Raw genomic sequence first — 23,046 nt, forward strand, 5'->3', positions numbered from 1 at the left:
CTTTAGGAAACACAAGGAGTCAACACATACAAGCTGGGTGGAGAAGAGATGGGACATTTAGGGAGTTTCAAGTACTTAGGGAGTAATCTCTCAAGGTATGTGAAATTCTAAGACCCAGCAGAAGCTCTTCTTTCCATGGACTTTCAAACAGAGGCTATGCAGAAAATCCTCTCTAAGCTCTACTAGTGCAGCATAAAAGTGTCCTCAGTTGTGGATGCATAGTGTCAATTTCCAACTGTGTCCAACAGATTCTCAAGACATATCATATGCAGCCCTCCATCCGCCCTGGATCACTTTACCTGATTGAGAAACAGCAGAAAACATTGGCTTCCCATTCTTTGCTCTCGTCACACGGTGGACCTGTATGTTTGTATATGTATGTGCACCCGTACATCACTCCCACCTCCAGCATGTCCATAATAACAACCATCATGGAAATAATAAGATTGCGTTTGGCTTTCATTACTGCATCATTGTGTTATTGTATAAGTAAGCACATGGTGAGCATTGTACAGTCCAGAATCAAATTCCTTGTATGTGTACACAATACCTGGCAAATATAGCTGATTTGGATTCTGGCTTGTCTACACACATCCTGAAGAAGGTCTTATTCACACCCTTCCTCTGGTAGGCTTACGTTTATTGGGTAAAAAAACAGAACAACGACAAAACAACTTCTTCCCCAGAGGCGTCAAAGCGCTAGCAGAAAACTGATCTGGACCAGCACCTTACATTCTAAATAAGGCATCTTTTCCAACGATTTAGTGTCACTGTTCATTGTCAACTTTTATGATTATTTATTTACAAATTTATTATGAATGAAGTTATAGGTTATAAATATTAATACGTCTTTTAATGCCAATTTACTCCATCCACTTCACTTGCAAAAAAGCGACGTTGAAACCATCGTGTTCCAAACAGCAAAAAAAAAATAAAAAAAATAATAAAAAAAGGAGGCGTGTCTGCCCCGGAAGTGGTGAAGGGAGTTCCTGACTGGATCCGGGTTGATTTCCGGTCAAAGACGAACAGGATGGCGACTCACATGTCGAGGTGCAGGACCTGGAGTCGGCTTGAGAGGTAACAGGTCTACGCATTCTCAAAGATGATACTTCATAGATGAGGCATTTAAACACGGGGGCGTAAAAACAGCGCCCCGCGCGCTTCACTGTCACGTGCAGGTTTTTAAACAGTTTCTTCTTAACGGCTGTCCGCCATGGGTTCCAAAGATTAGCAGCCAGTTAGCACCGAGCGCTAGCTGGCTGTTCCAATAATTGGTCAGTAAGCAGCAGATTCAACACTTTATAGAGTTCTAACGATAATAGGAGTATCTGTTTCCTGTTGCGTTAGACCGTATTTATCGATTGCTAGATATTTATTTATGGTATTGTTGCTGAATTGGTGTTTTGTTTGTTTGTTTGTTGTGATTTTTTTTTTTTTTTTTTTGCGTCAGCTGTGTGGAGATGGACGTGTTTTATTGTTACCGAAACCCGCAGAAACAGTTCAGAAGCTTTTATGAGTTCGTCGTTTCCAGGGTTCATTGTGTAGTTTGGGAGTGTTTCCCATGTCTGAATAAGAATTTATACATAATGTAAAATACTTTTTTTCATCGTCTCATTGTCTAAATGTTGCATAGTCTGTTATCCAGCCATCCAAACTCTTTTTTTTCCCCTCAGTAATTATTTAGCATGTATAAAACCAGCGTTGCTTTTGGGAGAAAATGCAGTAAAACAGTAATCTCTATGAGGATACATTTATTTCTTCTGACTACCTCAACTTTTTTTCATTTGCTAAAAGAACGTTTTTTTCTTTCTTGCAAGTATTGTCAAAAAGTATTAACATATCGCAAAGATTGGGTTTTTTCTTCAGTTTTCTTCACTTATCAGCAGCGGGATGATTACAAGAAAGTGGCACTTTCTTGTAAGAATTCTTACAAAAATATGACTTCTTGTAATTTTACTATTCTTATAATTTCCACACACAAAAAAATAAATCCCACTCGCCGAAATGGGGTTGCCAGTCTCTTGCACTGTTATTTTGGGTTTCTCTGGCTGACAAGTTTAGAATATTTGTATACAAGGTTATGATTAAAATAAATAATTCGCTCAGGTTTGTCTCAGAAATAAATACAGTTCCTGACATAAGATTTGTTTCTTTAGATGTTAAAACTGTTCATTCTCATGCCAAATGGTTTGATTTTTGCAGAGCTTGAGTCGAAACAGCATCTTTATTACCTATTTTTTTCTTTTTATGGAATAAATCAGTATAAAGGTCAACAATTGCAACGTCTCCACCCAATATTTCATATGTCGTGCGTTTTATATGGTGCTGGAAGTTGTCAGTTAGCAAATAAGTCACTAAACTGATGGATTAAAATGATCTCATGTGGTTTGGCTGCAAATTTTAGCTTGCAAGAAATGATCAGCAGTCACTTTTCCCGTCTACTTTGTAGTTTGGATTAGCTTTATTACAAAACTTGCGACCATAGGTTTTTTGCAGTCATTTAAGTCAGAGGTGTGGAACAATTGTGCAGTTCAAAAAAACTGATTAAAAGTATTTGTTTTGAAACCCTTCCTGCAACTGCAATTATTTAGTATGCAGGTGTTTGCGAACTCCAAGCTTGCCGCTAACGTTTGCTGCATTGCTGTCGTTTGAAGGTTTGGAATAGCCGCCTACAGAAAATACAGTAGTGGTGGAGGGTATCCGAATGTCCACCTCTCTACGCCGCTGCCTGGTATCCCAAAACCGGTGTTTGCATCTGTGGACGGCCAGGAAAAATATGAGACCAAGATCACAACTCTAGAAAATGGCCTCAAAGTTGCCTCTCAAAACAAGTTTGGTCAGTTCTGCACCGTCGGAGGTAGGTTGCATTTTTCTAGCGTTTAGAAGTCAAATATAGACACATATGTGTGAATTTAATGAAATGTTTTTTGTTTTTTGACCTGATTTCTAGTTTTAATAAATTCTGGATCTAGACATGAAGCAAAATATCCAAGTGGAATATCACACTTCTTAGAAAAACTTGCATTTTCTGTAAGTAAACAAAACAAAAAAGTAAAAAAAAAAAAAAAAGGGTTAAAGGGTTTTTAGGCTTGTAAAATAATCTTTTTGTTTTTTATAAGTCCACAGCACAGTATGGCAGTAAAGATGAAATCCTTCTCACACTGGAAAAGCACGGAGGCATATGTGACTGCCAAACATCCAGGTATTTAGCTGGAGTTCTCCCCGATTTTTGACAAAGCAAAAGGTTTTTGTGGCTCAACCTCCACTCTGTGAACGAGGCCGTTTACTCTGCCTGTCGCCATCTTCCCGTGCAGAGACACCACCATGTATGCAGTATCTGCTGAAGTCAAAGGTCTGGAAACGGTGGTCAGCCTTCTATCTGATGCTGTCCTTCAGCCTCGCCTGCTGGGTGAGTCCCTTTCACGCCACAGAGAAGGTTTCGGGAGAGAACCGCCTCCTAAACGGCTTCTGTCCACATGCAGACGAAGAGGTCGAGATGACCAGGATGGCCGTGCGCTTTGAGTTGGAGGACCTGAACATGAGGCCGGACCCCGAGCCGTTACTCACCGAGATGATCCACGCTGTGAGTGAGGACTCTCTGATCTTTACTGATGTATTGAAAGTTCCGGCTTTACAGGAACTGTGTAAGTTGGGAGCAGCATATTCTCACAAATGGAAATAAACGTGCAGTTCAATGGGTTGATGTAGATTGTAAAACTTCTAGGCTGTGGTTATTTAGAGTACCTGAAAAGAAAAGATCCATCCTTTCTGGAGTTTATTCCTTTTATTGAACCTGGAAGATCTTCATGCTGGATCTGCAGGAGACTTTAGAGGAAGGGATGAAATGTTCTCAAGAAATAAGCAAAGTCCCGTTTGATTCCCTTGATGCAAACACATTTTCCCCTGTTTGGAATTACTAGTTTTGTCTGCCACACATTCAGTAAAGTTCAAATGTTATTGAGTGCGTTTTAAACACTAGGAGTTCACTCTGCTGTTTGAGCAAGAATCAATGGGTGTTTGTAGAGAAATGGGTTGCTGCTGTGCAGCAGAACAAATGTGCTGCACATACCTTTAAAAGCCCCGAAGGAACACTAAATAAATAGTTCGCCACACAGCCTGTTGAATTTGTTTCATTTCCAGTGATTTATATAAATCTGCATCACCGGCTGACTTGTTTACTGTAGTTAATATCAGAGCAGCAGATGGAGCTGATCTTCACAAAATTGGACCGCGTCCGTGAAAAGCAACGCCTGCTACATCCGCGGTTACGCTGTTTTGCTCTGCTCTGAGTTCCTTGGAGCTTGAGGAAAGGAACTCGCGAGAGGAACGAGATAAAACGGGATATAAAGGAGCTGGAAACAAAACAAACTTTCTTTCATCCCTTTTAATAGCGTCCAAAAAGTTCTGTATCGGCTCCATGTTGCCACAGGATTTTACAAAATTTATGCCTTTCACGGTAAAATAAATATATTGAGCTAGATATTAAGATCTAGATCTGCTTCTTTGTTCGGTGAAAAAACAGTAGTTTGCATCCAATATTTAAATGAAACGGTCAATTTTATTGGGAATATTTAAAAGATGATTTAATTTGTAGTTGCCGATCTCTCGTTATCCTATTTTACTTTGACAAACCGGATGTCCCTACAGGGACGACTTGAACATTTGAAAGCCGTTTTCATCATGGAGATGTTTAGGGTTGGGTATCATCTAGGAAGAGCCGATTCAATACGATTCTGGATATAGCTCAGCTTGATTTGATTTGACTCCAATATCGATATTTGTTACTTTCAAATTAATGCTCAAAGTCACGAAATCAACAAAACAGCTAAATATTATATTTATGTTCAACTTATTGAACACTGATATATTAACAGGAAAATAAATTGCATTTGGTTCAGTGCATTTAACGTATCGCAGAAACCAAAAAATGTGCCCAAACGTCTGATTTTAGAGACGAAGGCGCTTCTAAATTCCTGTTGGCCGTTCCACAAATTTGTCTCACTTGCACTTCCTCGTTGTGAACAGTAACGGCATGCTATAATATCGCCCCCCAGGGGTTGGGAGGTATATCCATATTGAAAGCCAGAACATCGATATTAAATCGTTTTTAAAAACACAGATTATTACCTTTGTATTGATTTCTATGCACAGCCCTAGAGATGTTGGACTGTAAGGCTTCTTGGTGTCTGCCTCCACATAAAAAAAAATATTTTGTCGCCTTTGGTTCGTTTCCAGGCTGCCTACCGCGGGAACACGGTCGGACTTCCTCGCTTCTGTCCCGCAGACAACGTGGACAAGATAGACAAGAAAGTGCTTCACGGCTACCTGTGCAACTACTACTGTCCCGAGCGCATGGTGCTGGCAGGCGTGGGCGTCGAGCACGAGCAGCTGCTCGAATGTGCCCGCAAGTACCTGCTGGACGCCAAGCCGGTGTGGGGGGCGAGTTGCCCCGATAACGTGGACCTGTCTGTCGCGCAGTACACCGGCGGCATCGTTAAGGTATTTAATGAGCGTGGAGCTCCGCCTTTTTGTTTAGGCTGGATGGTAATGTTCCCTTTTTAATGCGTTAGATGGAGAAGGACATGTCTGACGTGAGCCTCGGCCCCACGCCCATCCCAGAACTCACCCACATCATGATCGGCCTGGAGAGCTGCTCCTTCCTGGTTGGTGTTAGCGGCACGTTGGGTTTAACCCTCTGCTGCACAGAGGCTTAACTACTTTACTCCACAGGAGGAGGATTTCATCCCATTCGCTGTGCTAAACATGATGATGGGAGGAGGGGGGTCCTTCTCTGCAGGAGGACCCGGCAAAGGCATGTTCACTCGCCTGTACCTGAACGTGCTCAACAGGTGAACGCCTCACAGACCGAGATTCTGGCTAAAACCCCGAAGCTTTGTTCTCACGCTTTGTCCTACATGTCCGCTGCAGGCATCACTGGATGTACAACGCCACCTCCTACCACCACAGCTACGAGGACAGCGGGCTGCTGTGTATCCATGCGAGCGCAGACCCCAGACAGGTTGGTGCCGCCGCTGTGAATGAAAGGCAGAGAAAAACGACATGGTTTAAATTATTTGAGCGCCATTGTTTCCTGAGTGTGATGAATGGACAACATGAAGTGTCCGTTACGTTTGAAAACAAGAATGGGACTAATTTTCACTTTACTATAGCCTAAATGTATTAAGACAGTCTGGTTAATATTTAGATGGATGTCCCCTAGTATGGTTTTTCATAGACTTGATGCCTTTTGTAGTCTAGCGATTTCCTAGCATAATTCAGGTTGAAGAATTACCATAATTTTAAGAGTTCATTTTAACCTGTTGGTTTCTATTAAAGCTGCACATTATCTGGAAAACATGCAATTGTTGAATATTGTGATGATGGATATGTTAGAAGTTACGACTGACCCAGATATTGCTTCTCTTGTTTTTATTTTCCCCACCCTCCGCGTGAGCTTCAGGGTCCATGCAGGGAAAAACAGGCAGAAACATTAGTGGCGTGTCAAATTTTCGCCCACAGCACCTAAAATCGTTGTTCAGTCTGTGTTTATAATTGTCTTTCTGGAGCTCTTCATTGTATCACAGCTTAAACTAGAGCCAAACAAAATCAGGACAGCATGGCACTGCGTTTATTATCGCTAAATACTAAAGATTGGCTCATTAATCAGATTTTCTGCTTAATTTGGCCTATTTTCTGAGTAATAGAAACACATGGAAAAATGCAAACAACCAAATCAATTCCCCTTCATAATAATAAAATAAAAAGGATAAATCTGCAGCTAAAGTTCTAACATCAATATGTTAAAAGCTCAGTTCTCTCTGGTGGGCTTAACATCAATGCAGTGCTGCTGCCTGCGCAGTGGAAATAGTCACAATCTAAAAAGTGCATAAAATTCCACGTAAGTATTGCATTCTGAATTTATTTTTACATAAAGCATAAATTTATTCAAATAAAACAGTACTTTGTAGTTTACTTATGGACCAAGTTGCTCTTGTTGTTTTTTAGTGCAAAACAGACAACAAATAAAAATGATTAAAATTAGCCAAAAAGGTAAACGGCTACTTTAAATTCCGACATAATCCTGTTGTTTAAGATGTTACTCGATGTATTTCTGCAACTTTTTTGTTGCACAAATTAACAAAAGGCTTCAAAGAAATCCACATAGAACCAAACTATCCCCTAAATGGACAGTTCTGATGTGTCTGCAGGTCCGTAGTGGAACCTGCTTAGTTATTTTAATTCTTCAGTGAAGATGCTCTGCCGTATCTTTAAACTGCAACCAGGTGCTTCGTTTTTATCCGTCCCTCATAGTTTGACTAGAGAAAAATGCAACAAACTACATATTCTAAATAGATTTAACGGATAAAAAATGGTCTCCTGTGTTCCTGTGTTGGGGTGTCCAGGTGCGGGAGATGGTGGAAATTATAACCAGGGAGTTCATTCAGATGGGCGGGAGCGCAGGAGAGGTAAGGATCCCGACAGACTGGCTTTCGTTCGTGTAACAGTGAAGGAAAAGCAAATCTTTAACATGTTTCCCTCTCCTTCAACCAGATGGAGCTGGAAAGAGCCAAAACTCAGCTGAAGTCCATGTTGATGATGAATCTGGAGTCCCGCCCTGTCATTTTTGAAGATGTTGGGCGCCAGGTTCTGGCCACAGGAAAGCGAAAGCTGCCTCACGAGCTCTGCGACCTCATAAGTGAGTTTCTTTTTTTATTTTTATTTTTATTTAAACAAATAAACACCGCGGGCTAACTCATCCTGTAACGGCTGATAAAATCGTTTCCAGGCAGCGTGACTGCCAGCGACATCAAGAGAGTGACCACCAAGATGCTGCGCAGCAAACCCGCCGTGGCGGCGCTCGGAGACCTGACGGAGCTGCCTACGTACGAGCACATCCAGGCGGCGCTGTCCAGCAAAGACGGCCGTCTGCCCCGCATCTACCGCCTCTTCCGATAGATCCCGCCGGGGTCGGCTCTGCTGTAAATAACTCCTCCTGGAACGCTACGCTAGCGATTCCTCCCCAACACAGAACTGGGCTCAGCCTGGAAATGGACCGACAACCTGGTTTCTGACGTGAGCGTCTGACAGAAGGAGAGAGGGCGGAGATTTTTAAAGGAACTCGTTTTGCTGCTCGGCGATCTTAGTCTGCACTCAGCTGGGGGAATCTATTTATTGTCCAACGGCAGGAAGCCATTAACTTCCACAGGTTTGGTTTGAAAAGGTCCGGTTTTCCCCACAAAAACGAAATAATCATGTCGGTTCCCCTCCGTCCGTTTCTGCTGCTGAGTGGACGCCACGCCCGTGACGCCTCACGGTGAGCGCCGTCTGGTAAAGAGAGGGAGAGCGTTTGACTTTTTATCGTCCCGTCAGCTCCTCTGCTGCAAGGCGAGAGAACTAAAACCATATAAGGCTCAAGTATTTAAACTCATTTTAGGAAACCTTTAATGACAAAAGAGACACGATGGACGTTTATATTAATAAAATTACTGGAAATTTAGTTTTGTGGTTATTTTAATTGTGTTTGAAACGTTTTATTTGTGCATTCTACGTGGATTGACAGAGAAATTGGATATTTTCTTGTTTTATTGCTGTGTTAAGACAATTAAATACAATGGGTCAATTCTGCGACTGGTTTGGCATGAAATCCATTTTAAGTCTGATGCGACTCACTTCGCAAAAGTCTTCACACCCCTTTTTATTTTTTTACCCATTATATTGCTTCACAGCTTAAAACCCTGATTGGATTCTGTGTGACAGACCAACACAAAGCTTTCTCTGCTCCACCATGCTTTATTCTTGGTAGCTCCTGTGAACATTTAATTGAACTTGGGTCTGGACTTTGACTGGACCACTCTTAACACATGAATACGCTTCAATCCAAACCTCAGGCTGTAAATTTGGGTTGTCCTGCTGGAGGGAGAACCTCCATCCCAGCTTCAAGGCTTTTGCAGCGTCTAACAGGTTTTCTTCCTGGATTAAACTCCACCTTCCTGACAACTGTGGACAGGTTCTGTCCCCTGGCTGAAGAAAAGTACTGCACGATGCTGCCGCTTCCATTTTACGCCACATCCATAAAGATCCAGATTTGTGCAGCGCATGAATAATAGTTGTTCTGTTCATAGGTTCTACCTGAGCTGTTTTCTCCTGCAGCTCCTCCATAGTTACCATGGGCTTCTTGGCTGCTTCTCTTCCGGTCAAGTCGGCTAAGGTGGAGAGCTTGTCTGGTGGGTTTGCAGTTCTGCCGTAGTCCATAAGTTTTCCCTCTTATGATCATAGAGCAGTTTTCCCTTTTAGGTTAATGGTTTGAGCGGTGTTCTATGGGTGGTTAAAAGTTTAAGATGTTTAATAACCTTTAGAATTCTCCACACCTTATTTTTTTTAATACTTTGTTTTTCTTTGAGTAGCAGAGATAATGGAAAGAAACGAACAATCTGGGGTGTTAAACAGGAGAATATTACAAATAAACATTATAGATGCTGAGGCTGTTATAGTGAGAGGTTGTCACCCTTTTTTTTTTTTTTTTTTTTTTTTTTAATAAAGTACATGTCTCAGTTTTCTCCAAACCACCTCAACCTTCTCTTTTTGTGCTCTGAGGTTAAAAGTCAAGCGCTCCACAGTTCAGATTTTATCAACAATGGCCATCCACTGACTAATATGGGGGGTCCCTGCTAAGCCATCGTTTAGTTATGGCTTTTTTACTCACAGTCATTATTTTTTTATATAATTTATCAGCTTTTGATATATTTGGGTAAATATTCTACAAATAGAAAGCTAAACGGGTAAATTCAGTATCTTAGCCTAAACCATGTTTAACAGTATGATGAACACCCTCCCAGAAAGTCCTAAGAACAGGGCACCCCAAAAAATATGTGAGTGATGGCTGTTTTGGGGTAATAAAGTACCTAACATTATTTTTTTTCCAAGATAATGGCTCCACATTCTTTGTAATGGTAATTTGTGTTTCGATGATAGTGTCTCACTGCTCAGGTGTTATATTAAGTTCAAGCTCTTTCTCCCATTTCTCCTTAATATAATGTGTAGAATTCCCTTTTAATTCAACTAGATTCCAGTATAGTTCTGCCAATTATTTTCCAGACCAGTTTTGATTTGTTAGCCTCAATAAACATCTGTGTAGGGGGAGATATATTCCCTAAAGGAAGAATTTTAAAATTCTTCACGTAAAAATGACGGAGCTGGAGATATCTGTAGACGCCTGTCGATTTAAACAGACATTGTGTTAAAGTCAATAAGTTTATGTTTGTGTAACAGGAGACGCAGCGATTCCTTGTCTTTGTAACTCCTGTCAGCTTCATAGTCTGGGTCACATACTGGCCACATTAATACACAGATTTCTTTTTGGAGATTAAATTGTCTAACCAAACATTAATTGAAAAGTTAACCCACTGATTCTGTATATTTCATTGTTTAATGGCTACTACATTACTTAAGCTCTGTAATGGTTTATTCAGCAAGAATAACTCCATCCCCTTCTACTTTTCTATATAATCAGTAGTACACCAAAGTAATACTGATTAACAACACAGTTGCTGATAGTTATAATAACCCCTTATTGTCCTAGAAAGAAACCAACACAGAACACAAGTTACTTTTCTGCAGGACAGGAGAGCCAGATGAAGAATGATACTCCTTTGAAAGTCTGATCTAAACTCTGTTGGGACATCTCTGTCTTCTGCCTTTATTATCGGACTTCAAAGAAGGGAATTTACATGTAGGTTTGTATACAAAGAGGGGTGCAGGTTTATTGCAGGTGGTGATCAGTCGCCTGCAACCGCACAGCTGGATAAGGCAGAACGGTCCACCCTGTTTGAAGTTAAAGGCAGCAGAACATTCCTGCAGGACAACTCTTGAAACAGATCAAATTCCTATAACTTAATGAAAATAAAATATTTACATTTTTCTAACAGTTGCCTTTATACTGAGACGAAATTTCATATAGATGAGCTCTGCTTACAGATTATTCATCCATTGACTTCCTCTTCTCTAAGATTGGGCCACTGTTTATTCCCTGGTTCTTTTGGTCATGATCCGACATTAAACTTAATTACTGGAGCAGGAGACATAGCCAAAACAAAAACTTGGAAACATCTTCTTCCCTAGAGTTGTGAGGGCACTGATGGGAGACCGCAGTCACCCCACTGTTACTAACCCATCATACGTTACAATCACCTTAATGTTACTGCCTACTGCACACTATCACCTCAGAATATCTACATGCACATTGCTGTAAATGAAGCCTCAAACCATCATTGTTCAATAAGCTCCCTACTACCTCATTATCTATTTGTTACTCTCCTGAACAGTAAAAAAAAAAAAAACACTAACCCTTGTTTATTGCCAGTTTGTCAGTTTTTGCCTTTATTATGTGTAATGTGAACCGAAGTGGCCAACGAGAAATTTTGCCGTGGTGACAATTTAAAATACTCTCTCATTCTCTCTCAGTAGACAACACAGCAGCTCCTTTCTTTCACTTGGTCAATACCCCATGATCCACACTGCAAAAAGAGAACTAAAAATAAGTAAAATTTTCTTGAAATTAATGTAGTTCTCCTGGATTTGAGCAGGTAAATAAGATTATCTGCCAATGGAATGAGTATTTTTACCCCTAAAATAAGATAATTAGATATACTGCACTTGAAATTAGATGGTTGAGATGAATTGTTCCTATTTTAAGTGTACAAATCTTATTCCATTGGCAAATAATCTTATTTACCTGCCCAAATCAAAGAAAAATACTCTAATTTCAGGAAATATTTTCTTATTTTTAGCTCTACTTTTGCAGTACAACAATCGTTTACCATCTGCTAAATAATTACAAACATGGGATAAAACCTCGTGTCCTAAAAGTCCAGCTTTGCTCACTGATTGAAATTAAGTAAACGTGTTATTTATTTTTCCCCATACGTTTATTACAGGATGTTGTTACACATTAGATTACATAAAAAGTTGCAAATTAAGACGGGTCGTGTTGACATGATACAACGACCCACAGGCACTTTTTTTTTTTTTTTTTAATATATGAGCAGAAAGCTTTTTAAGCTCAGAATGCGAGTTCATAGCTGTGCTACATACAGTACATCCAAGGTTTACAGTATAGATGAGGTTAGATGGAAGGTAAGGCATTAAGTCCGTGTTCTGATGAGAACTGCGTGGCCTAAACGGCGGCGATGGTAACAGGCGTCCCATAATTGAAGCGTTCCAACAGTTTTTTTTGTTTTTTTTTTGTTTTGTTTTTTATAGAGGCGAGATCCCTGAAGAAAAATTTAATAAAACTTATCATATAAATAACAGAATTTCCCTGAAATGGAAACAAGTCGTACCCTCGTTTCTCTTAGTCACGCTCTGTAGACTTCGCCAGCCTCAACAGGAATGGCCTGACCAAGACAAAAAAAAAAGTACAATAAACAAACATTTTCACAACAGTTCGGTTCGGTCCGTGATGACTCGCAAGGCGTTTGATCGTTAAATCGTTAAAAATGGAATATTACGGTTCAGGATGCTGCAGATACAAAAGAAATTAGGATGCAGAGTTTGTACGGTTAAAGCAGTCCACGTCTGAGCATGCGACTGCAGCGTAAGCCACAACGGTTACTCACTTTATCTGTCCCAGACATGTTTGAGTAAAGAAGGCTAAATAAATAAAAGGCCAGCCTGCTGATGTCTGCAAACCTCTTATCCGTCTGACCTTAAGGTCCCCGCGCTCAGCAGCAGCCGTGAGCCCGACAGCACGTTAAGACAACGCTGGTTTTTCACTTTGGTCCGGTCCCAGCTGGGGAGAGTTCATCGATGGTGTTCAGGAGATGGCGCAGATGGTGCTGCTACTTTGGCTGGATATGGCCTCCCTCCTCTTCATCTCTCTGGCGGTCATCCTCCTCTTGATGCCCTCCAAGTACAAACTGCGGTCGAACAGTCCTCCACACAGAGGAATACTGACCAACACACAAGCAAATGTTAAGGGGGATGAGCGATTGCTGAATGGCTGCTTTTAAAACGTGTGAAGACGACTAGGAGGGGGGGAAAAAAACATTTAAATCAGGTTTTTCTTATTTTATTTTTTTTGTAGGAACAAATCTGTATAAACAAATTCCAAAAACTACAACATTCAGATAATCTGCAATGTCTCCATTGTGGGGGAATGCCATTGTGGCAGTCAATTAAGCCGGGCTTAATTGCCTGCCTGACCTTTGGTTCTGGCTCTGGGTTTAACACATTATAACCCTGCATTACAAGTTTTATTAGTATCTTTTTTAAATTGTCAAACATTTAAAACCAGTAAATGTAAACTAGATAGATAGATAAGATAATTACTTTACTGATCCCCAATAAGGGAAATTCATCTGCCCGATAGCGTAGATAAAAACATAAAATAGGATAAAAACATTAAAAAAATGAGTTAAAGAACTGAATAATATCCATACTATTTCATATGTTATAAATATTAATATGTCAAGAGAAAAAAAAACGTTCACATAGATGATTAAAAAAAGTATCACAAATAAATACAGATTTTTTTTTGCCGTAGCATTAACTGGCAATGAAAAAAAATGTGAAGACAAAGCTAATCTAAACGTTTAATTTGAGTACACTGAGTTAGCATCCAGTGGCTTTTGCAGCGACTGGCTCAGCCCACGTCCTACTGTGTGGTTTTCATTTCTTTGTGTGGCGTACTTCCACCAACACGTCTCCAATGTGTCCAGGTTCGTTTCTTCAGAATCAATCTTTAAAAGAGGAACAACTCCAAAGTCGCCCCGTCAACAAATCTACAGTATTCAGATAAACCCAGCGTTATTCATCCCCCTGACAGAGCTCCCTGTAACGTAATCGCTTAATTTTAGCATGTTCCTTCTGACTGGAAGTAATATTAATCCGATTCTTGACTTGAGCCTGATTTTAGATTCTAGGTAACGATTAGGGTGATGGCAAAGAGGCCTTCCATCATGACAGATCACCAAAGATAAAAGGTCAAAAATGCAAGTGGAACACTGCAAAAACGGATCTAAAAATAAGTAAAATGTTCTTAAAATTTGAGTTTTTGTCCTTGATTTGAGCAGGTAAATGATATTATCTGCCAATGGAATGAGTATTTTGACCCCTAAAATAAGATAATTAGACACCCTGCACTTGAAATAAGACGATGGAGATGAGTTGTTCCTATTTTAAGTGCAAAAACCTTATTCCATTGGCAGATAATCTTATTTAGCTGTTCAAATCAAGGACAGATACACTAATTTTAAGAAAATGTAACTTATTTTAGTTCCATTTTTGCAGTGAAAAAGGCTAAGATACGTATAGTATGACAGCTTCGAAGCTAATAAAGAGTTGTTGATTGATTATAGAAAATAGCTTAAGACATGACATTTTTTATTAGATTTTAATAAAAATATTCTTGGTTAAGGAACATGAGCAAGCACAGAATCTGACAGATATGCACACATAAACACAAACGTACGTTTTAAACACTGCATAAAGGGAACTACAAGTAAGTACAATTTTCTTGAAATTAGTGTATCTTTCCTTGATTTGAGCAGCTAAATAAGACTATTGGCCAATTGAATGAGTATTTTTACTCCAGAAATAAGATAATTAGATATCCTGCACTTGAAATAGGATGATGGAGATGAATTGTTCTTCTTTTAAGTGCCAAAATCTTATTTCATTGGCAAATAGTCTTATTTACCTGCACAAATCATTCACTTCAAGTAAAATTTTCTTACTCCTGGTTCCCTTTTTTGCAGCGAATGGACTCACTTGTCTCTTCCCGGCCTGAGTTTTACTTGAAAGACGGCGACGACGGGTCTGTGGTCTGAACTCTTTATGCTGGAGCAGCTGTCGTACTTCAGCACCCGGATGTCGTTGGCCTGCCTGCTCCTGAACAGAACCCGGTCCTGAGGAGACAAACCGACGCGCATGAAGACCCGGGACGGACCCAAGCTGAGGACAGCTCGGCGTCTTCTTACCGTGTACGAAGGCGTCCTCTGCTTAGAGGTGGTGTCGTAGTCATCGCAGCCGATGTCAAACTTGTACGTCGGGAGGAAGCGTACCGGCGCCTCTTGGAAACCTTTGAAGATGGAACCTGCAAGGAACCGGGCGGCTCGTTCAGAGAGTCGAGCAGGCGACCACGTTCTCAGCTCAACGTCACACACGTACCGTCCTTCATCTGCTCGGAGAGCTGGTCGTGCTCCAACAGAGGACTCATGTCGCCGCCTGCGGCCCGCTTCATTATGGCTTCAACGTCAGCCCGGGGTTTGCTGAGCCGGAAATTAAAATCACCAAACCAGAAGACCTGATCAAACCTGGTGGTGACGTCAGCTGCGATTAAACACAAACACGCCACAACGAGGTCACAATGAGAGACGCTGGTCCGCTTCCGTGCTTTAAAGCTGATCCATGACCATAACTGCAATATTTATTCATTTTTTTGTGTTTTAGTCGCTCTAAAGTCTTACATGGTGAGGAGCGATAAGGGTTGGTGTCTGGAAGGCTTTTGGGAAGAGCCAAAGCCTCGATGATCTTGTTGTAATCCAGTACTCTCTCGTAAACTTTGCTGTCTCCAGCTGAAAGAAGTAGAGATAAAGAGGATTTAAAAAACACAAAATAGTTTAGACCCAATTGAATGTTACACATTAAAAACATTAAAAAATAATGATTGTGAGCACAGATTTATACAATGGGCAACAAAATTAACTTTAACGTGTAGAGCTTTGAAGAAAGAAGGGGTACTCAGACGTTTTCATGAATTTTCCAATTTAATGTGGGGAATAAACATGAAATCTTTAGATATTCAGCACCACGCTGCAAAAAAGGGAACTAAAAGTAAGTAATGTTTTGTAAAAATGAGTGTATTTGTTCTTGATTTGAGCTGGAAACTAAGATCATCTGCCAATTGAATGAGTATCTTGACTCCTAAAAGAAGATAATTAGATATATTGTTCTTGAAATAAAACGATGGAGATGAGTTGTTCCTATTTTAAGAGCAAAAATCTTATTCCACTGGCAGATCATTTAAACTTACCTGTTCAAATCAAGGACAAATACACTCCTTTCTAGAAAACTTTACTTACTTTTAGTTCCCTTTTTTGCAGTTCAACAGAATATTATAATAAAGATGTGAGAAGAATCTTCTCTAGTGAGGAGAACTAAATATTCAATTCCCTCAAGTATATAAAATAATTAAAGAATTAGATTTGATAGACAGTGAGATTGGTTCTTTAATATAACTGAACATGGCTTAATACTGCAGCACGAATATGCCTCATTATACCCTCCTCATGATGGAGAGACGTTACCCACCCTGATCCTGTTTCTCCCCCCTACTCACATGTAAAGTGGGACGTTATGAAGAGGAAGGAAGTTCCAAAAAAGGTAAAGGTGACCCCCACAGCGCCTTTAGTCTTGATCTGTGAAATGATTCGGGTCGTGACTGTGGCATGTTCCACCTCTGTAGGGAGCATAAAAAGAAAAAACTTTTAAAAAACAAAAAACAATATGAGAAGCTTCCAGTTAAAAGGCAACATTAATGGAAAATAGCTACACGTGCATAATATCCTGAAATCTTTCACATGGCTTCTGTAGCTTACCATAAATTACATGCAAGTATTTTTAATGTTAATAAATCATGTCAATCAGAATAAATAAACCTAAACGCTTACATACTTAATAACTGAAGAAAGTTAAGCAACTGTTTCAACAGCTCTGGCATGTCCCTCTGGTGGTTTTGGCCTTTGTCTTTAACTCTCTCTTACAGTATATCCGAAAAGGCTTAATAAATGCTACTAACGGATGGTTTTAATCAAAGTTCCCAAAACTTTCAGCACGCATACACTCACCAAGGAAAGAGGAGTTGCTAGAAACGAAAGGTGAGCGACAGAAGAAACGGCGATCGAACAAATGCACAAATAAGGAATACCTCTAAAAGTAAACGTGATAGAAAATCCAGATGTGTTTTGGATTGTCTAAAAGTACCATTATTGAAACCATTATAATGAAAGTGGGTTATCAAAGGTGAAAACATTTTATTTCACTACATTAATGACAGGTTTGTTGTGCGAACTTAAAACACAAACTTGAAATTAGTCATTTTCTTGTATGCAATAAAAAAAATAAAATAAAAAACGGCATCAAAACTAATCTCTGACAGTCTCTAGCATTTAGGATCCCCACATGAAGCCTTACTCTATTCACCTGGACCAGGGGTCTGCAACCTGTGGCTCCAGAGCCACATGTGGCTCTTTACACTTCAGCTGTGGCTCAAAAAACTTAAACCAAAATAACCAAAAAAACAGGGGGGGGGTGAATTGGTCAATGTTTCCAAATGTAAAGGTAATTTAAAATTGCTAGCTTTAGGATACTGAGCCCTCTAGGGGACATTGGACATTTTTTTATTTTTGTGTTCCCTCGCAAAAGTTTTTGCGTTACCTTGCAAAGTGCATGTTTCCGAAAAGTGCATGCCTGCCGAGATATGCATCCCCTGTAGCGCCTCGCTCTGTAAAACTGAATATCGACGAGGAAAACTGATTCAAATTTGACCAACGCAGTTACTTGTTCTTAAAATAATGATACCAAAACGTTTTAATATACCTCTTGTGGGAAAAAAAACTGTGCTTATTTGGCAGATTCCTTTACAAAATTACGGGAGTTATGAACAACATTAAATCCAAAGATTTTATCGGAGGTACGGCTGATTTATTTGTTGTGGTCTCTTGTCATTCACACCCGACGTGAGTTTTGAAACGGCAAAGCTTTGCCTTTAGCGCAAGATCAAACGTGCATCTACACAGCACAGCGTTCACAGACCAGTGTGACGCATTCACGAGCGTCAGAAAACTATGGTGCATTCAGGACCATGGGACATTTCAAATTTATCTCGGCAGGCATGCACTGTTCGGAAACATGCACTTTGCCAGGGAACGCAAAAGTATTGTGAGGTAACGCAAAAAAATAATAAAAATCCCCATGTCCCCTAGAGGGCTCCGTATTAGGATGCATTTAGTTCTGCAAAATATCCAGAAAGAAAGAAACTATTGGTGTATAGAATATTTTACTATAGATAAATTAAGTATCTTTTTGTCAGTAGGTTGCAAACGACTTGCTTTTTCATCATTTTGATGCCATTTGCTTTAAAAATCAAAATGTCCAGGTGAAGAAAACGCATTAAACCTAAACATAAAAATACAGTTGGTTAAATAATAACGGTTGATATTTAATTTAAAACAAAAATGTAAACAAATTTCCTATATTATACTGTAAAAACAAGCTCTTGTTTCAAAGAGATGTGCAACTTTTTGTGGCTCTAAACAAAATTGGTTCAGCTGAACCGAGGGCAAAAAAACGTTGGGTTGGGAAGGTTGCTAACCCCTGGACCACACACACACACACACACACACACACACACACACACACACAAAGCCAGTAGAGCAATATGAGAGGACAGACCTGAGCAGAACCACATGAGGTCTCTCCTAATAAATACAGTAAGGTAGAGAACGCCGTGTGACGCAGCGTATAGCATGACATAGTGAGGTCCCAGAGTTTCCTGCAGACACGTCTCCCACTCCCTTCTGCAAGCAACCACATGCGCACAGATTTACAGTAGAAAATGAAGAACATGACTTATTTCCAGGCGTAATCAGCCATAGAAAACCCCTAAGTGGGACATACCTGTCAGGGCAGCCCTCCTGGACCCCGACCACATAAAAATCTTGTGCAAATTCAGAGTCCGTGGGAAGAAGGAGATCGTCCAGGTTGGCTGGGAGGAACTGGGAAGGACAGAGCGTTGGTCGCCACCTGGTTAGCCGGCTGCGTCTGGTGGGTGGGTGGGTGGGCGGGACGGCGCGGGCTCCCTCCTACCTTCTCTCCCTGCATGTTCCACGTCACCACGTAGACGCCCACTCTTCTGTCGGGGAAGTGGCGGTCCAGCTCCTCGGCCCCCAGCAAGGCCCCGCTTCCCAGCACGCTGCCCTCCAGGAAACTCCTGGGAGAAAGCAACACCAGAAAAGCCTTTTCAGTGTCTCCCAGGCAGCCAAAAAATCATTAAAAGCCTTATTTGACGTAAAGAAAAAAAAAAAGAAACTTCAGCTTCTCTCTAGTAGTTGCAGACGAGAGATAAACTGTACGACCCCATGCAGGCTGAGCAAGCATCTCCTTCATGCTAATCCCCTCTCACACTGCAGCTCTGCCCACAGAGGATGTCAGCGCAAAGTACATCCACAGCCTAAGCTTCTGGTCTTTTCCGATGTTTCTTCTTTAACCGCGTTGGAAGAAATATCCAAGGTGAATTAAAAGACGCTAGCAGGGCTTTGAACAGCATCCATTCACTCATTAAGGTGCAATATCGCCGACGTATAACTACCAGAACCAGAGACAGCGTTGCTTCATTTTCAGGATTAGTAATTTCATAAAAAGGACGAAGAACGCCACAGTTGCTGAAGTTTGCCGTTTTCACAGCCTGAACAGACGCAGCTTTTTGTGGTACCCCAGTCGCCTTGGCTGCGCGCTGCCATGAACGCTGAGGACCATCAAACCATTAACTAATGTTTCCTGCTCAAAGGGCAGCGAATCATCAAAGCCCCTAGCCGTCACTGCCAATTCAACCCGGTTCGATTTATTCACGTACGGAGCCGCAGATGTCGCCTGAAGGTGCTTTGCTTTGAGGATAGACTCGGGTCCAGCTGCAGCCACCTCAGCTCTGGCTCAGGTCAGTTTCAGTCCGCCCACTAGCTGATTCAGATGAACACGTTTACGCCTTAGCTCCATTCGAATCATATATTACTGTAATTTACTGCAATTTCCTGTGATTTTTCAAGCTGTATGCAAACGTAATTTCGTTCTGTACGCACTCTGTGCATACAAAATGACAAATAAAGTTGCCTAAGTCAGATCACGGTGCCATCGAAGTCAGTCGATCGTGTGATGCCAATTTGGTAGGAAGCCATCTGGGGAACCCGGCCGCCCGAACAGAATCGCAGACTCTGCGGCAGCACCTGGTCCTCCCTCTTCATTCACTTCACTCTTCCACGCCTGAAGAGCAGAGGAAGGGGTCATGCGTCTCCCAAACAAGCTCCAGATGTGTTGAAGCTCTTTCCAGAAAGCAGAACTGGTTGTAAAGACAGATTTAATGGCTATAAGGTCTAATAACTAAAGTTCCTACACTATTGTTTTCCAGTGATGCTGTCATAATCTAGACCACTGACAGCTAAGGGCATCTAACAGCACTCTTACACTGGAAGTAAGAAGCTACATGCAGGACGCTTAATACCCGACCTGAAGATAATCTGAGCCCAGCACTTACATGGTGTCCTAAATCCACTTTACCTGTTCCTTACATCCTGGGGTCTGATGGGGCTTAGGACACTGTAGACGGACCTCATGGAGTTCACGGAGGCGCTGTCCGACCCCATGTTCTCCAGAAGCCGGCTGTCGCTCAGGTTCCTGTGGAGTCTCTCGCCACCCTTCTCTCCCGCCGGCACGCCATAATCCAAACAATCCCTGTCAATCCTATTAGCGGCCCTTAAAGTGGCCGACGCAAAGTCCTTGTCCAGGGCTGGCAGCGGCCCCGTGGGCTGCACGGGGGACAGCCGCGCCCCGGCGGATCTCCCCCGCCCGTCTTCCGGGACGCTCTGCTGGCTGCGCGGCCTCCTCCTGAGCTCCGACAGCCGGCTCTTCCTGTCCTGGAAGACGGGGGATCCCACCGTGAACGCAGGGAGGCGTGCCGCGCCGGAGTCCCGCTCGCTCCTCGGCGACGCTCTGTCCTCCCTGAGAGAGTCCGTGGAGGAGCCCGTCTCTGCTCGGTCGCTCAGGCTCTCCTGGCTGCTTCTCAGCCTCCAGGTCCTCGCGGTCTCCTCCGCCGACACGCTTTTACCAAAAGGCGAGCGCCTGGGGAGGGAGGGTGGGTGAGGCAGGTACACGGGGATCTCCCCGTCTGCGTGTCCTGCATCGCTGTTCTTCTTGGCAGATCTTACGCCGGCTAAGGGGGTTTTGGGGGTCTGGCTTTCGCCGTGGTCTCCTTTACCGGGCGCTTCACCGGGGCGGTTGAGAGTACAGTCCTCTCCATTCTCAGTCATCCTTCCTTCATGTCTCGAACAAGCTTCGGTGAGCGGGATAGACCGTTGTCATGGCTGTCGGAACACCTACAAAACACACAACAGAAATGGGTTCAGTAAAACAAGCAGGCGAGCGTCTTCTCTGGAGGAGCTGCAGAGATTCACAGCTCAGGTGGGAGAATCTATTGGCAGGACAACTGTTTTGTCTTTATGGAAAAGTGCTGAAATAAAACAGGCGATCTAGTCAGGGGAGACGGAAGTTGGCACTCTGCACGGCGGCAAACTAACTTTGCTCGTCACCATTCCCCACTGTGAACCCCCGGAGGTAACGGTGACGCTTTTCTTCAGCAGGTAGTAGCTGGAGGGGGAATCCTGGGAGGAAAATATGTCAGAGGCTGCAAAAGAGTTGACAGTGGGCTGAGAATTCACCTTCCAACTGGATAATAAAGCCGAACATGCATCTAGAGCTGCGTTAGAAAGGTTTAGATCACTGGGTCTCCAACCCGAGAGCAACTTTCGTGTGCATCAACGCTCAAACACATCCGAATGAAACGCCTGAATGACCTCCTCAGCATAACGATCCATTCATGCAACGATTTACTTTATTCAACATACAAGGATGAAAATGCCAACGTGCGCATCCTACACATAGAGTGGCTTTCTTTTTAAGATTTCCTCTTGACTTTGGGGTATGTTGTTATTTAGCAAACCCAAAATCTTACATCTCACATAGAACCAAGCGCTTTTCATGCATTTAATTTGCATGTCTTAGAAGTAGGGTTGCCAACTCCTTGGAAAATAAACAAGGGACACTTCTTGGCCAGGCGTCATCCTTCACCCTACTGTGTTGGTTCTTTTTTTGCCCTTTCTTCTGCGTATTAAGTCATTTTGTAAACAAATGACACAAATCTTGATTTAATTAGACCAATACTTTTGTTTCTAAATATGGATCCATTCCTTTTTTCAAACGACATTAGGCAACCCTACTTAACATAAAGTGTTAGTTTGTTCAGATTTTTCTCCTTTGGATTCATTCGGGGTGATAATATGTGACCAGCCTGCTCCTCTTATAGATAACTGTCTACATTGTTCTAACACAACTCTCTTTCCCAACAAAACAAAACAAAAAAAATCATTAATTAATTAAAAAAAAACACTTTAAAAGTTTAGCACTTCCTTCGTTGAATATCCATAAAATGTTGTGGTCATGTTGTGTTGTGATCATCGTTACAAATCCCACAATTAAGGGATTAAAACTCAGATTAGTTAAATCAGTGCCATCAGACAATAGCAAACACTGTAATCCATCGTACTTTACGGGAAAAAAACTATTTTTAACATGAACGTTTTTGACTATTTGACGCTTTTACTTTCTAACCGGAAAGTCACACAATCAAACCGACCGATTTTTATTTTATTTTATTTACTACTTTATGCTCGATGAGTGGCAATTCTGCTGTAGTTAGAAAAGCTAAAATGCTAACGAAATAGCAACAATATACTGTAGCTCGCTAAATAACGTTCCGATATATTTTTTCCCCCATCCTGATTAACTCACAGGTTACCGATTGGCTGTGTCAAATCGAAAACATGGTAATGGGATTTTTACCTTCGGTGAACAGCCAACGTCAGAGCATCAATTTTAAAATTAGCTCCGTGACTTCCCTAGCAACGTTTAACAACACGGATTCTGTTGCCAAGAAGACAGAAGAGCACAGATTTGAGGTGCGTCACAGCGCCCCCGTCAGCCAGGAGGCTAGATTACAACCATTCCAGCGCTGCCCCGGGCTGTTTTTGGATGATGGATAAATAAATAAATAAATAAATAAATAAATAAATAAATAAATAAATAAATAAATAAATAAATAAATAAATAAATAAAAGACAACGTTAATTTATTTATTTTATATTTATATTTATTTTTTACCTGAATAGACAACCATCAAATGCCAAAAGCAATGGACAAAAACCACGATAACTTTAAAATATG

The 23,046-nt window shown here is 41.5% G+C and overlaps 2 protein-coding genes across 2 annotated transcripts; one reads left to right on the top strand and one right to left on the bottom strand.

The window, feature by feature from the left end:
• Positions 1-2,992: 2,992 nt before the first annotated feature.
• Positions 2,993-8,625, top strand: pmpca (peptidase, mitochondrial processing subunit alpha). Its single transcript, XM_012878493.3, has 11 exons — positions 2,993-3,030; positions 3,120-3,202; positions 3,315-3,409; positions 3,483-3,583; positions 5,236-5,499; positions 5,571-5,663; positions 5,731-5,849; positions 5,929-6,019; positions 7,404-7,466; positions 7,552-7,696; positions 7,787-8,625. The coding sequence occupies exons 3-11, from the start codon at positions 3,325-3,327 to the stop codon at positions 7,954-7,956; spliced, it is 1,131 nt and encodes a 376-aa protein (XP_012733947.2). The 5' UTR covers positions 2,993-3,030; positions 3,120-3,202; positions 3,315-3,324; the 3' UTR covers positions 7,957-8,625.
• A 3,613-nt stretch (positions 8,626-12,238) lies between these two features.
• Positions 12,239-22,764, bottom strand: inpp5e (inositol polyphosphate-5-phosphatase E). Its single transcript, XM_012878503.3, has 11 exons — positions 22,666-22,764; positions 20,329-21,143; positions 18,865-18,988; positions 18,676-18,773; positions 18,451-18,575; positions 16,337-16,456; positions 15,465-15,572; positions 15,166-15,327; positions 14,976-15,091; positions 14,767-14,903; positions 12,239-12,947 (listed from the first exon to the last, which is right to left on the bottom strand). The coding sequence occupies exons 2-11, from the start codon at positions 21,075-21,077 to the stop codon at positions 12,812-12,814; spliced, it is 1,875 nt and encodes a 624-aa protein (XP_012733957.2). The 5' UTR covers positions 21,078-21,143; positions 22,666-22,764; the 3' UTR covers positions 12,239-12,811.
• Between the last annotated feature and the right edge of the window lie 282 nt (positions 22,765-23,046).

This window comes from Fundulus heteroclitus, chromosome 12 (genome assembly GCF_011125445.2).
Source record: "Fundulus heteroclitus isolate FHET01 chromosome 12, MU-UCD_Fhet_4.1, whole genome shotgun sequence".
In the NCBI taxonomy this organism is placed as follows: domain Eukaryota; kingdom Metazoa; phylum Chordata; class Actinopteri; order Cyprinodontiformes; family Fundulidae; genus Fundulus; species Fundulus heteroclitus.